The 14,257-nt window shown below is 40.1% G+C and overlaps 1 protein-coding gene across 3 annotated transcripts in view; it reads right to left on the reverse strand.

The window, feature by feature from the left end:
• The window catches only part of ALKBH8 (alkB homolog 8, tRNA methyltransferase), a 120,294-nt gene that overhangs the window by 86,790 nt on the left and 19,247 nt on the right, over positions 1-14,257 (reverse strand). For all 3 annotated transcript variants that reach the window (XM_055547776.1, XM_055547774.1, XM_055547775.1), the window contains exon 4: positions 243-374. In XM_055547776.1, coding sequence (XP_055403751.1) covers positions 243-374 — 132 coding nt within the window. The remainder of the gene's footprint in view (positions 1-242; positions 375-14,257) is intronic.

Consider the following 14,257-nt stretch of genomic DNA (forward strand, 5'->3'; position numbering starts at 1 on the left):
GATGGACCTCTGTCAACTCCACAAATGTTGGCTAATAAATATTCATCAATTTGGAGTTTTAAATTGATACCTATATATAAAAGCTACTTATTATTAATGCTCTTAAGAGTTGTTAGTATGACTTACCTAACAGTGGATCCAGAGCACTTTCAGTAATTTTGAGGAAACAGAATTTAATAAACCAAAGGAGAAGAACACATTTTGCAGAAGATTTTAAATATCAGATTTAAAGTTTTACTTACAATTTTGATTTTCTGTATCTTCTGTCCAGTTAACACTCTCCAAAAGCATTTTCTCATCCTCAGAAGAAATTATTTCTTCTATTACTTTGAGACCTGGAGGCAAGGCTTGAAGCCCCAACTCTTTCCACTGTGCTGTGGGAAACAAAATTAAAACTGTCACCATACAAAACTTAAAGTTCTCATAGACAAATAATTCTGTTCAGTTAGCCTTTTATCAGTTCACAAAACCCCTGTGAAACAGAGTATGTCCTGCTGTATCAGTAAACAAGGATGGCACAGTGATCAGCGATTTTGGGCCTCCAAATATAATAAATTGCTGAGCCCGGAGGGCGCCCAATGCCTGCAATCCACCAGCTATCAGCTGCTAGCAATCCCTACAGTGAACAAGGAACTAAGGATATAACAAAATCAAGAAACAGGATGCTGGAACCAGAGAGATGAGGTTCGTAGAAAGAAGGATTTCAGTAAATAAGTCCCAGATGCTTGCATCTTCCCATTCTTAGAAAAGCACTAAATCCCTTGAGATACCTGGTTTTCCTTAATTAACAATCATTTATGTTCAGACTACCTGCCCCCCTTTGTTGCAAACTTTTCTATAACCTGACTGCTTCCCTCACCTCCTCAAAGCACAGCTTTGAGGGCTACTTGAGATGCTGCCTCCTGGGCTTGAAGTCCTAAGAACTCTCACTGAATAAAACAACTCTCTACTTTCAGGCTGTGACTAGTTTTTTTAGTTGACACTTGGCTGACGGACAAGGGAACCAGAGCAGATTCCTCTTCTTCACCTGGATGCTACAGAGATCCAGAGCCTTGGTTCCTTTGCCCATCAGCCTGCTCGGCCAGTCCAGATGAATCTGGGTGAGTCTCCCCTGGTTCTAGGATTTCCCATTATTGGCTGATGATCCTAAGTTTTTATTCAGTGGGGGAAAAAGTTATCCTCGAAACTTGGTTTCAAGGTGTACCTGGCTGCTCAGTTTAGACACAGGGTGGGATACCCTCAGTCAGAGGACTAGGAAGATTCTGCTCCAGCAGGGAACCCTCAGTGTTAAGGCAATGTGAATGCTCAGTTTGGATACTGAGTAGATAGCCTCAGTTGAGAGACTTTGCTCAGTTAAACACTGAGTAAGGTAGGACTGAGTTATTAGGGGTAAGACTGACTTGTTGTTTTCCCTTGATTTGGTTTACCTTAACAGAGTGGCTCAAAATAAAATAAAAATCTTATGAGAACTTCTGAGCTCCAAAGGGACTCTTCCTTCCAGCCAGCAATGGCTTTCTCAGGTGACAGAAACTTGCAGAAGTGGTAGAGGCAGACCTCTAGGTCTGTAGGTGCACGAGGCTGCACCTACAGGGAAACCCACTCACATAATTAACAATCTGCTCAACCAGGGACAGGCATAAGAATGGGCCATTCCCCAATCTGAGCACTTGTGGAAGTCTTATACTTCACTGGGATACTCAAGGCACATAAGAGGGGGCTGAAACAACTCTGAGGCAAAACCAGAAGAGTAAGCCTTCAAGCGGCACACACTGGTCTGCCACATGATCCTCATTAGCAATTTTATCTTGACAAACTGACTTCAAAATGGGAAACAAGGTTTCAAAATAAAAGAAAAAGGAAGGACAGAGTTCTAGTACCCTAGCTGGGCAAATGTATGTTACAAAACTTACAAGTGTTTACTTGATTGGAAATTGGAGAAAATCTTGCCCTGGAAATTGAGGGGGCTCTTCACTGCAAACACAGTTAAAGTTAAAAGCTGGCTTGGTAAAACCTTAAACAAAGGGCTTTAGTTTCTTTATACAAGATGGTTACATCTCTTTTGCTTAAATTAACTGTGAAATAGGCATGTTCCATTGGGGAATAATTCCCCTGCATGGTATTATAAGACAAGGCATATAGATTGCCACTAAGAACATACTAACTGAATGTACTAACCTAACCAGCAGTTACCTGAACCACACAAATAAGCAAAAACTGGGAACTAACATGCAAGGGGTAATTAATATAAAACTAGTGATTTTGCTTTAGTTTAACTCATAAACTCAGAATAGTCTTTGCTGAATGTTTTATACAAACCTTTAAAGGCATGATAAATTAAATTCTAAAATTATAGAACACAGAATTTTGTAAAATACATTTCAGTTCAGTTATAATCTTGTCACTGATTTCAGTAACTTTAGGTGATAGAACTGTTCTTCGTGGAGCTAAAAACAACTGTCTTTCTCTTCCAAATCTCTAAAACCAGAATGTGAATACAGGCCATAAGGACCTGAGACTGAGCCCAATTAACTCACGCACACAAAACCTAAAACAAAGGGGAAAAAATGGCAGTTTTAAAATTCAAACCACTGGAAATGCTCCCTTAGCCAAACTTACAGATAACAAGCCTTAGTCATCTGAGCAAGCAATCTTAATGTATGTATTCTGTTTGTAAACTAGTAAGTTTATATTGTTATATGTGGTTCATATCTAAGCTTTTAGTAAAGCCATGAGATCTCTAGTTTGCCTGTTTATGTCTGTGTACACATTATACATATGAGATATCTCTACTTCTAGAAAGTACTATCAAAATTAAGTCTATAAAGAGTTATACTTAATTTTAAATGGCAAAGATGATTTTCAGGTTCATGTGAACTGAGAAATATTCACTATTAGGCTGATGTCTGATATTGATGCTTAAGATTGTTGATCTAATTAAGACATGTTAAGATTATTGTCAGACAGGACTGAGCGACTGAACTGAACTGAACTGAACTGAAGATTATTGTACCTAACCTAGGTTTAATAAATAAGACCTTACTAGATCTCTTGCAAGAAAAATAACTTGACATGAAATAACTTTAAAGTAAAAGTAAATGAAATAAGAACTTTGGTATAAAAATTTAATGTAATTACATTTTAGAAATATCTACTTAAAATGATCTTTCCAGATATTTGGTAACTTAATGTTCTAGAACTGTGTTAAATTAAGTGATGAAAGTTTATTAAATAGCTAAAAAGATACTGAGACATCAATTACTAAATAGAAAAATTAAGGTAGTTGGAAATATTGTTGAAAATGTTTGATATCACCTGAGATGTTCTCTATAAGAAAACAAATGTTTTTAAAAATTATCACTGGTGTTTATGCTCACCAATTTATAGAATACTTCCCTGATAGCTCAGTTGGTAAAGAATCCACCTGGAATGGAGGAGACCCTGGTTCAATTCCTGGGTTGGGAAGATCTGCTGGAGAAGGGATAGGCTACCCACTCCAGTATTCTTGGGCTTCCCTTGTGGCTCAGCTGGTAAAGAATCTGCTGGCAATGTGCGAGACCTGGGTTCAATCCCTGGGTTGGGAAGATCCCCTGGAGAAGCGAAAGGCTATCCACTCCAGTATTTTGGCCTGGAGAATTCCATGGACTGTATAGTACATGGGGTCAAAAAGAGTCTGACATGACTGAGCCACTTCATTTTCACTTTCAATTTAAAGACAGTTCATAATTGCTTGTTAGCTTTACTAAAAATCAAAGCTTTAAGAGTTGAGGATTCTAATTTAAACATGTAGTTAAAGTGAATAAGAATAACACAGTAACATTTCAGTATACAATAAGAAGTAGAATGCATGATTTCAGTAAAGAAGGTATGAGAAATGGAATTACATTTTATTAAAAAAAATATGAGCTGGTTAATTTTATTTGGATGGAAAATGAGACACAGGATGGATACAGAAAGTGATGAGAGAGTGTGGAAACAAACCCTGAGGAAAGAGTTCTATACACAGTCAGGATTAACCAAATTTAGACTGAAGTTGTTGAGTAAATAAGCTAGGACAGGACTGGAATTTAATTTGTTAAAGTGCTCCTATTATAATAGATTGTGTGAGTTTCTGCACCCTTAAATGATCTATATTTATTTTCTTTTAATAGTTTTTGTGACTTTGGCTAAAAGAATAGGTATCATTTCAGTGACCTATGATCCTGCTATGCTTTAAAACCTTTATGATATTTCTAACAAACTTCCCAAATATCAAAATCTAACTAAAGCTCTTTTAGTCTCCAGCTAACTCTGGGATGGATGATTTGATGAAGCGTCTTTGAGACATCTTAGAGATGAATATTAAACTAAGTTTATTTGGTATTTTTATCTTCCCAACCCAGGGATTAAACCCAGGTCTCCCACATTTTACACAGATTCTTTACTATCTGAGCCACCAGAGAAGCCCCAACTCAAAAACATTCTCAAGTGATTGAAGATGAACTTTAGGTTGTAATGTATGGATAAATATCATTAATACAGATATTCCAAAATTTATATGACATCCCTAACAACTGGTATGTCCTGATATAATGTTATCAGTCATAACTGTAATGATTATACTAACATATTATAAGTTGCAGAAATATCCAAGTTTGCTAATTACATTGTACTCAACTCTATACCATGCTATTTTAAGTTTTGTCCTTTACCGACTATCATAATTTTATACTGCTTTTACACAATAAAGATTTTCAAGAAGACACAGAAAGAACTTTTAAAAAAATGTGTTTCTGATAGGCTTGATGCTACTAAATTGTATAACAAATTACAAACTGTAATGGAAAACCTGCTTACTTCATACAGATCAAAAGGAATCAATTACATGGGACTAAATGAACTGATAAATGTGATAAATAACTTTGACTTCAGAACATACTAACTTCAATCTGTTTAAATAAACTTTTTTTTATGCTGTGACTTACAACAAGTTGATAAAGAATGCCTTTCTAAACAAAGATAAAACATTTTCATTATTCTCTCTGCCTGCTGCTGCTAAGTCACTTCTGTTGTGTCTGACTCTGTGTGACCCCATAAATGACAGCCCACCAGGCTCCCCCGTCCCTGGGATTCTCCAGGCAAGAACACTGGAGTGGGTTGCCATTTCCTTCTCCAATGCATGAAAGTGAAAAGTGAGTGAAGAAGCTCAGTCGACCTTGCCAAGATTTGGCTTCTCCGGCTGGCCTTCCTATGGACTTGATGGTATTGCAACTTGATTACAACTAGTTATACTAATAATTTGTTCTTTAACTTGTTCTCTGTTTCCAAATTGTTTATATCTTTATCTCTCTGCTACACTATGACTTTGTCAATGTTACTAGCTACATTACTTATAATATTTTTGTCTCTTACAGTATGTGACCAGGCATCCAACAAATGTAATGATGATTACATAACTTCAAGCAACTGGTCAAAAATGTAGTTCTATATGCCATCAATAATTGTGATAGTGTGATTCTAGGTGTGGGAGGAAGCAGGCAAGGGAAAATATCTCGTGGATCCTAATAGGTTAAAAGATAGAGGATCCAGAGAATCTTTTATTGTCTGTCAATGAGTCTAATCTACTACCATAGTGGCTCAGACAGTAAGAGTCTGTCTACAATGCAGGAGACCCAGGTTCGATCCCTGGGTTGAACTTGGGAAGATCCCCTGGAGAAGGAAATGGCAGCCCACTCCAGTATTCTTGCCTGGAAAATCCCATGGAACAAGGAGCGGTGGCTGCGAGGGTGCAGGAGGGCCTAGAGGAGTTATTCCACATTCAAGGTCAGGAGGGGCAGCACTGAGAAGATACCAAGGTAAGGAGCAGCAGATGCGCTTTGCTGCAGCAGCCGTGAAGAGATAACCCACGTCCAAGGTAAGAGAAACCCAAGTAAGACGGTAGGTGTTGCAAGAGGGCATCAGAGGGCAGACACAATGAAACCATAATCACAGAAAACTAGTCAATCTGATCACACTAGGACCACAGCCTTGTCTAACTCAATGAAACTAAGCCATGCCCATGGGGCCACCAAAGATGGGTGGGTATGGTGGAGAGATCTGACAGAATGTGGTCCACTGGAGAAGAGAATGGCAAACCACTTCAGTATCCTTGCCTTGAGAATCCTATGAACAGTATGAAAAGGCAAAATGATAGGATACAGAAAGAGGAACTCCCCAGGTCAGTAGGTGCCCAATATGCTACTGCAGATCAGTGGAGAAATAACCCCAGAAAGAATGAAGGGATGGAGCCACAGCAAAAAGAATACCCAGCTGTGGATGTGACTGGTGATAGAAACAAGGTCGACGCTGTACAGAGCAATATTGCCCAGGAACCTGGAATGTCAGGTCCATGAATCAAGGCAAATTGGAAGTGGTCAAACAGGAGATGGCAAGAGTGAATGTCGACATTCTAGGAATCAGCGAACTAAAATGGATTGGAATGGGTGAATTTAACTCAGATGACCATTATATCTACTACTGCGGGCAGGAATCCCTCAGAAGAAATGGAGTAGCCATCATGGTCAACAAAAGAGTCCGAAATGCAGTACTTGGATGCAATCTCAAAAACGACAGAATGATCTCTGTTCGTTTCCAAGGCAAACCATTCAATATCACAGTAATCCAAGTCTATGCCCCAATCAGTAACACTGAAGAAGCTAAACGGTTCTATGAAGACCTACAAGACCTTTTAGAACTAACACCCAAAAAAGATGTCCTTTTCATTATAGGGGACTGGAATGCAAAAGTAGGGAGTCAAGAAACACCTGGAGTAACAGGCAAATTTGGCCTTGGAATACGGAATGAAGGAGGGCAAAGACTAATAGAGTTTTGCCAAGAAAATGCACTGGTCATAGCAAACACCCTCTTCCAACAACACAAGAGAAGACTCTTGTCTTCTCTTGCTATTTAACTTATATGCTCAACACCAAAATCAGACTAATTATATTCTTTGCAGCCAAAGATGGAGAAGCTCTACACAGTCAACAAAAACAAGACCAGGAGCTGACTGTGGCTCAGATCATGAATTCCTTATTGCCAAATTCAGACTTAAATTGAAGAAAGTAGGGAAAACCACTAGACCATTCAGGTATGACCTAAATCAAATCCCTTATGATTATACAGTGGAAGTGAGAAATAGATTTAAGGGACTAGATCTGATAGAGTGCCTGATGAACTATGGAATGAGGTTTGTGACATTGTACAGGAGACAGGGATCAAGACCATGCCCATGGAAAAGAAATGCAAAAAAAGCAAAATGGTTGTCTGAGGAGGCCTTACAAATACCTGTGAAAAGAAGAGAAGCGAAAAGCAAAGGAGAAAAGGAAAGATATAAGGATCTGAATGCAGAGTACCAAAAAATAGCAAGAAGAGATTAAGAAAGCCTTCCTCAGGGATCAATGCAAAGAAATAGAGGAAAACAACAGAATGGGGAAGACTAGAGATCTCTTCAAGAAAATTAGAGATACCAAGGGAACATTTTATGCAAATGGGCTCGATAAAGGACAGAAATGGTATGGACCTAAGAGAAGCAGAAGATATTAAGAAGAGGTGGCAGGAGTACACAGAAGAACTGTACAACAAAGATCTTCATGACCCAGATAATCACGATGGTGTGATCACTCACCTAGAGCCAGACATCCTGGAATGTGAAGTCAAGTGGGCCTTAGAAAGCATCATTACAAACAAAGCTAGTGGAGGTAATGGAATTCCAGTTGAGCTATTTCAAATCCTGAAAGATGATGCTATGAAAGTGGTGCACTCAATATGTCAGCAAATTTGGAAAACTCAGCAGTGGCCACAGGACTGGAAAAGGTCAGTTTTCATTCCAATCCCAAAGAAAGGCAATGCCAAAGAATGCTCAAACTACCGCACAATTGCACTCATCTCACATGCTAGTAAAGTAATGTTCAAAATTCTCCAAGCCAGGCTTCAGCAATATGTGAACTGTGAACTTCCAGATGTTAAAGCTGGTTTTAGTAAAGGCAGAGGAACCAGAGACCAAATTGCCAGCATCCGCTGGATCATAGAAAAAGCAAGAGAGTTCCAGAAAAACATCTATTTCTGCTTTATTGACACGGCCAAAGCCTCTGACTGTGTGGATCACAATAAACTGTGGAAAATTCTTCAAGAGATGGGAATACCAGACCACCTGACCTGCCTCTTGAGAAACCTCTATGTAGGTCAGGAAGCAACAGTTAGAACTGGACATGGAACAACAGACTGGTTCCAAATAGGAAAAGGAGTACGTCAAGGCTGTATATTGTCACCCTGCTTATTTAACTTATATGCAGAGTACATCATGAGAAATGCTGGACTGGAAGAAGCAAAAACTGGAATCAAGATTGATGGGAGAAATATCAATAACCTCAGATATGCAGATGACACCACCCTTATGGCAGAAAGTGAAGAGGAACTCAAAAGCCTCTTGATGAAAGTGAAAGTGGAGAGTGAAAAAGTTGGCTTAAAGCTCAATATTCAGAAAACGAAGATCATGGCATCTGGTCCCATCACTTCATGGGAAACAGACGGGGAAACAATGGAAACAGTGTCAGACTTTATTTTTGGGGGCTCCAAAATCACTGCAGATGGTGACTGCAGTCATGAAATAAAAAGACGCTTCTTACTCCTTGGAAGAAAAGTTATGACCAACCTAGATAGCATATTCAAAAGCAGAGACATTACTTTCCCAACAAAGGTCCGTCTAGTCAAGGCTATGGTTTTTCCAGTGATCATGTATGGATGTGAGAGTTGGAGTGTGAAGAAAGCTGAGTGCTGAAGAATTCATGCTTTTGAACTGTGGTGTTGGAGAAGACTCTTTGAGAGTCCCTTGGACTGCAAGGAGATCCAACCAGTCCATTCTGAAGGAGATCAGCCCTGGGATTTCTTTGGAAGGACTGATGCTAAAGCTGAAACCAATACTTTGGCCACCTCATGCGAAGACTTGACTCATTGGAAAAGACCCTGATGCTGGGAGGGATTGGGGGCGGGAGGAGAATGGGACGACAGAGGACGAGATGGCTGGATGGCATCACTGACTTGATGGACTTGAGTTTGAGTGAACTCCGGGAGTTGGTGATGGACAGGGAGGCCTGGCGTGCTGCGATTCATGGGGTCGCTAAGAGTCAGACACGACTGAGCGACTGAAGTGAACTGAACTGAGTCTAATCTGGAAATTACCAGAAGTGGCATATCAATAAGAAAGAACCTTGGTCCAATCTGGGATGATCCGCCAAGTACCATGGGACAAAAAATAGTCATGAAATGTCTCTCAAATATTGGTCAAATTTCCAACCGTGGGCAGGGACTGTGAAATGGGAGTATTTCCTGCCATATCAGTAATCAAGGATATAAAAACCATCAGTGATTTCTTGCCTCCAAATGTAAACTGATGAGCCCAGAGGGCACCAAAAAGAGAGGACAATGCCTTCAATACAGCAACTGTCAGCTGTCACCACTCCCTATGCTGAATGAAGAACTAAGCATATAATAAAATCAAGAAACAGGGTGTGGTCCCAAGATGGCAGAGGAACAGGATGGGGAGACCACTTTCTCCCCCACAAATTCATCAACAGATCATTTGAATATGGAGAAACTTCCACAAAACAACTTCTCAACACTGGCAAGGACACCAGACACCCATAAAGGTAGCCCAATGTCTTCACAAGGAGGTAGGACAAAAGATAAAAGATGAAAACAAAGACAAAAGATTTAGAGATGGAGACCTGTCCCAGGGAGGGAGTCGTGAAGGAGGAAAAGCTTCCACACAATAGGAAATACTCTCACAGGCTGTCAGTGGGGAGCTGTGGAGTCTCAGCCAGCAACATAACTGGAAAAAAAAAAGAAAACCCACAGAATACACGCCTAACCACAACTACCAGCAGAGAAGTGGCTCAGATACTCGCATCTGCCACCAGCGAGTGGGGGCTGGGCAGGGAGGCACAGGCTGGATCATCGGTCCTTAGGATAGATACCAGGTTTGGATGACCTGCGAACAATGTGAGTAGGCTACTTTGACATAGCAACCAAAACTATGGGATCGCCAGAGATGAAAATAAAAAAGGAAGTTTCCTACAAAAGGCTCTAACGCCACGTGGTAACACCTGGCGCACTCACAGAACAAAAGACTGCATCTGCATCCTAGCAAATACCAAAGGAGAGGAAGCTAGCTGCTATTTGGAGCCCTCCCTCCCCGGAGGCAGAGAGGCAGGTGTGCGACAGCCAGAGTCGTAAGGCAAGGGGCTGCTGCAATGTTGGCCCAAGAGACTGCATCTTCCACCAAGCTGTAAACAGGCTGCCAGCTAACCACATCTTCCTGGGATCCTGGAAGGTCCACATCCACCAGCAGTGTCACAGCCTGAGATCAGCTTCCCAGAGGAGACACACGGGACACCTGGGACTAGGCCCTCGTGGCACACACAGGAAACCAAGCAGCAGGGACTAGGGAGGTGGATAAGATGCATGGCCCACCTGGGACAGTGGGCTCGCCAGGCACTGGTCGCCTGAGCAGCTTGGACCTGGGATGAGCACTAAACAGACAGCCCATCTGGGCCTGTGCCCTTGTGGGGCACCCAAGAACCTGAGAGGCTTAGACTTGGGAAGTGCACAAAACACAGGGTCCACTTGGGACAGGACCCTCACGGGGCACCCTGGAGCCTGAGCACTGTGGACCCGGAAAGTACACCCCGCCTTGGGCTGTGCAAACCCAGGGTGGTCCATCCAATGCGAGCATTGCCCACACATGCCAGCAGTATTTGTTTGCAATCTTCCTCCCTCTCCACAGCACAACTGAACAAGTGAGCCAAAATAAGTGGCCATCTTCGCCCCCTCATGTCAGGGCAGAAATTAAGACACTGGAGAGACTTGCAAACAGAGCAAGCCAAAATAAACAAAGAAGGGGTAGCCACCCTGGAAGTGACAGGTGCAACAAATTAAAACCCTGACGTTAATGCTGATACTGTGTATTTTGGGGGCAGCTATAGACCTGGAGAACAAGTACAAGCCAGAACACAATCTGACACAGAACTGAACCCACATTGACCACAACAGCTCCATAGAAATCCCTACATGTATTTTTACTATTATCACTTTTCAATTTTTGAATATTTGAATTCTTTATTACTTCTTTAACTTTCATTTTTATAGCCTACTGTCACCTTTCTAAAAAAAAAAAAGAAACTATTTTTTAAAAAACAAATTCCATACATATCCTTTTAATTTTTGTGATCAATTTTGTATTTTCTATATTGGATCTTTGGGAGTTTAACCTCTAGTCTAAGTTTTTAATCTTTGCTTTTTGATATTTATTATTAATTTTCTATCTTTAAGAATCTAATCTTCAATATCCATTTTCACTCAGGGATTTGATTACTGGCTTGATAACTCTCTCCCCTTTTGACTCTTCCCTTTTCTCCTCCTGGTCACCTCTATCACCCTCCTCCCTCTTCTTTTCTCTATATAACTGTGAATTTCTCTGGGTATTCCTAGCTGTGGAGAGGACTTAGGGACTTTATTACTGGCTTGACTTCTCTCTCCATTTTTGTCTCTTCCCTTTTCTCCTCCTGGTCACCTCTATCTCCTTCCTCCCTCTTTTCTCTGTACAACTCTGTGAAACTCTCTGTGTGTTTCTGGCTGTTCAGAGTTGTTTCACCATTAACCTGGGGGTTTTATCTTCTATGCTGTATGGATGGAGAAGTCGTGAGGCTACAGTAAGATTGGGAACAAAACCCAGAGGCAGGAGGCTCAACTCCAGAACTTTAGAACATCAGAGAATTCCTGACTCAGGGAACATTAATAGACAAGAGCCCACCTTAAAGACTCCATACCTACACTGAAACCAAGCTCCAGCAAAAGCCAGTAAGTTTCAGTTCAAGACACCACACTAATTCTCCAGCAAAACAGGAACACAACCCTGAACATTAAAAGATGAGCAGCCCAAAGCCATACCAAACCCACAGACAACCCAAAACTACTACTGAACATCTCATGGCACTCTGGAGAGAAGAGATCCAGCTCCAACCACTAGAATACAGATACAGGTTCCCCCACCCAAGAAACCTTGACAAGCTACTGGTCCAACCCCACCCACAGTGAGCAGACTCCACAATTAAGAGGAACCACAACCTTCCAGAATACAGAAAGGGCACCCCAAACACAGCAAGCTAAGCAAAATGAAAACACAGAAATCTCCAGCAGCTGAAGAAACATGATAAAAACCCACCAAACCAAACACAAAAGAGGTAAACAGGGAGTCTATCTGAAAAAGAACTCAGGATAATTATAGTAAAGATGATCCAAAATTTTGTAAACAAAATGGAGTTACAGATAAATAGACGAGACAAGGATCGACAAGATGCAAGAAATGTTTAACAAGGATCTAGAAGAAACAAAGAAGAGTCAATCAATAATGAACAATGCAATAACTAAGATTAAAAACACTCTGGAGGAAACCAACAGTAGAATAACTGAGACAGAAGAGAGGAAAAGTGAGGTGGAAGATAGAATGGTGGAAATAAATTAAGAAGAGAGGGGAAAATAAAAAGAAACGAGGACAACCTCAGAGACCACTGGGACAATGTTAAACGCCCCAACAGTTGAATCGTACATGTCCCAGAAGAAGAAGAAGACAAAAAGAAAGGGCATGAGAAAACACTTGAGGAGATAATGGTTGAAAACTTCCCTAAAATGGGGAAGGAAATAGCCAACCAAGTCCAAAAAACCCAGAGAATCCCAAACAGGATGAACCCAAGGCAAAACACCACAAGACACATATTAATCAAACTAACAAAAATTATACACGAAGACCAAATATTAAAAGCAGCAAGGGAAAAGCAACAAATAACACACAAGGGGATCCCCATAAGGATAACAGCTGATCTTTCAAAAGAAACTCTTCTGATTAGAAGGGAATGGCAGGGCATACTTAAAGTGATGAAAGAGAAAAACCTACAACCAAGATTACTCTACCCAGCACGGATCTCATTCAGATATGAAGGAGAATTCAAAAGCTTTAAAGACAAGCAAAAGCTGAGAGAATTCAGCACCACCAAACCAGCTCTTCAACAAATGCTAAGAATCTTCTCTAGACAGAAAACACAGAGGTTTATAAAAATGAACCCAAAATAACAAAGTAAATGGTAATGGGATCATACTTATCAATAATTTACCTTATACATAAATGGGTTAAATGCTCCAACCAAGAGACAAAGACTGGCCAAATGGATACAAAAACAAAACCCCGATATATGCTGTCTACAAGAGACCCACATCAAACCTAGGGACACATACAGATTGAAAGTGAGAGGCTGGAAGATGATATTTCATGCAAATGGAGACCAAAAGAAAGCAGGAATAGCAATACTCATATTAGATAAAATAGACTTTGAAATAAAAACCATGACAAGGGACAAAGAAGGACACTACACAATGATCAAGGGACCAATCCAAGAAAAAGATATAACAATTATAAATATATATGCACCAAACATAGGAGCACTTCAATAATATAAGGCAAATGCTAACAAGTATGAAAGGGGAAATTAACAGCAACACAATAATAGTGGGGGAATTTAATACCCCATTTACACCTATGGATAGATCAGCCAAACAGAAAATTAGCAAGGAAACATAAGTTTCAAACTATGCAATGGACCGGTTAGACCTAATTGATATTTACAGGGCATTTCACCCCAAAACAATGGATTTTGCCTTTTTCTCAAGTGCACACGGAACATTCTCCAGGATAGATCATATCCTAGGCCTAAAATCTAGCCTTGGTAAATTTTAAAAACTTGAAATTGTTTCAAGCATCTTTTCTGATCACAATGCAGTAACATTAGATAATAACTACAGGAAAAAAAACTATAAAAAACACAAACATAAGGAAGCTAAACAACATGCTTCTGAATAACCAACAGATCATAGAAGAAGTCAAAAAGGAAATCAAAATATGCATAGAAACAAATGATAATGAAAACATAACAATCCAAAACCTATGGGATTCAATAAAAGCAATGCTAAGAGGGAGGTTCATAGCAATACAAGCCTACCTCAAGAAACAAGAGAAACATCAAATAAACAACCTAACTTTACACATAAGCAACTAGAAAAGAACAACAACAACAACAAAACTCAAAGTTAGTAGAAGAAAAGAAATCATAAAAATCAGAGCAGAAATAAATGAAAAAGAAATGAAGTGGACTATAATAAAGATAAACAAAACTAAAAGCTGGTTCTTTGAGAATAT

The sequence above is a fragment of the Bubalus kerabau genome, chromosome 15 (assembly GCF_029407905.1).
Source record: "Bubalus kerabau isolate K-KA32 ecotype Philippines breed swamp buffalo chromosome 15, PCC_UOA_SB_1v2, whole genome shotgun sequence".
Classification (NCBI taxonomy): Eukaryota; Metazoa; Chordata; class Mammalia; order Artiodactyla; family Bovidae; genus Bubalus; species Bubalus kerabau.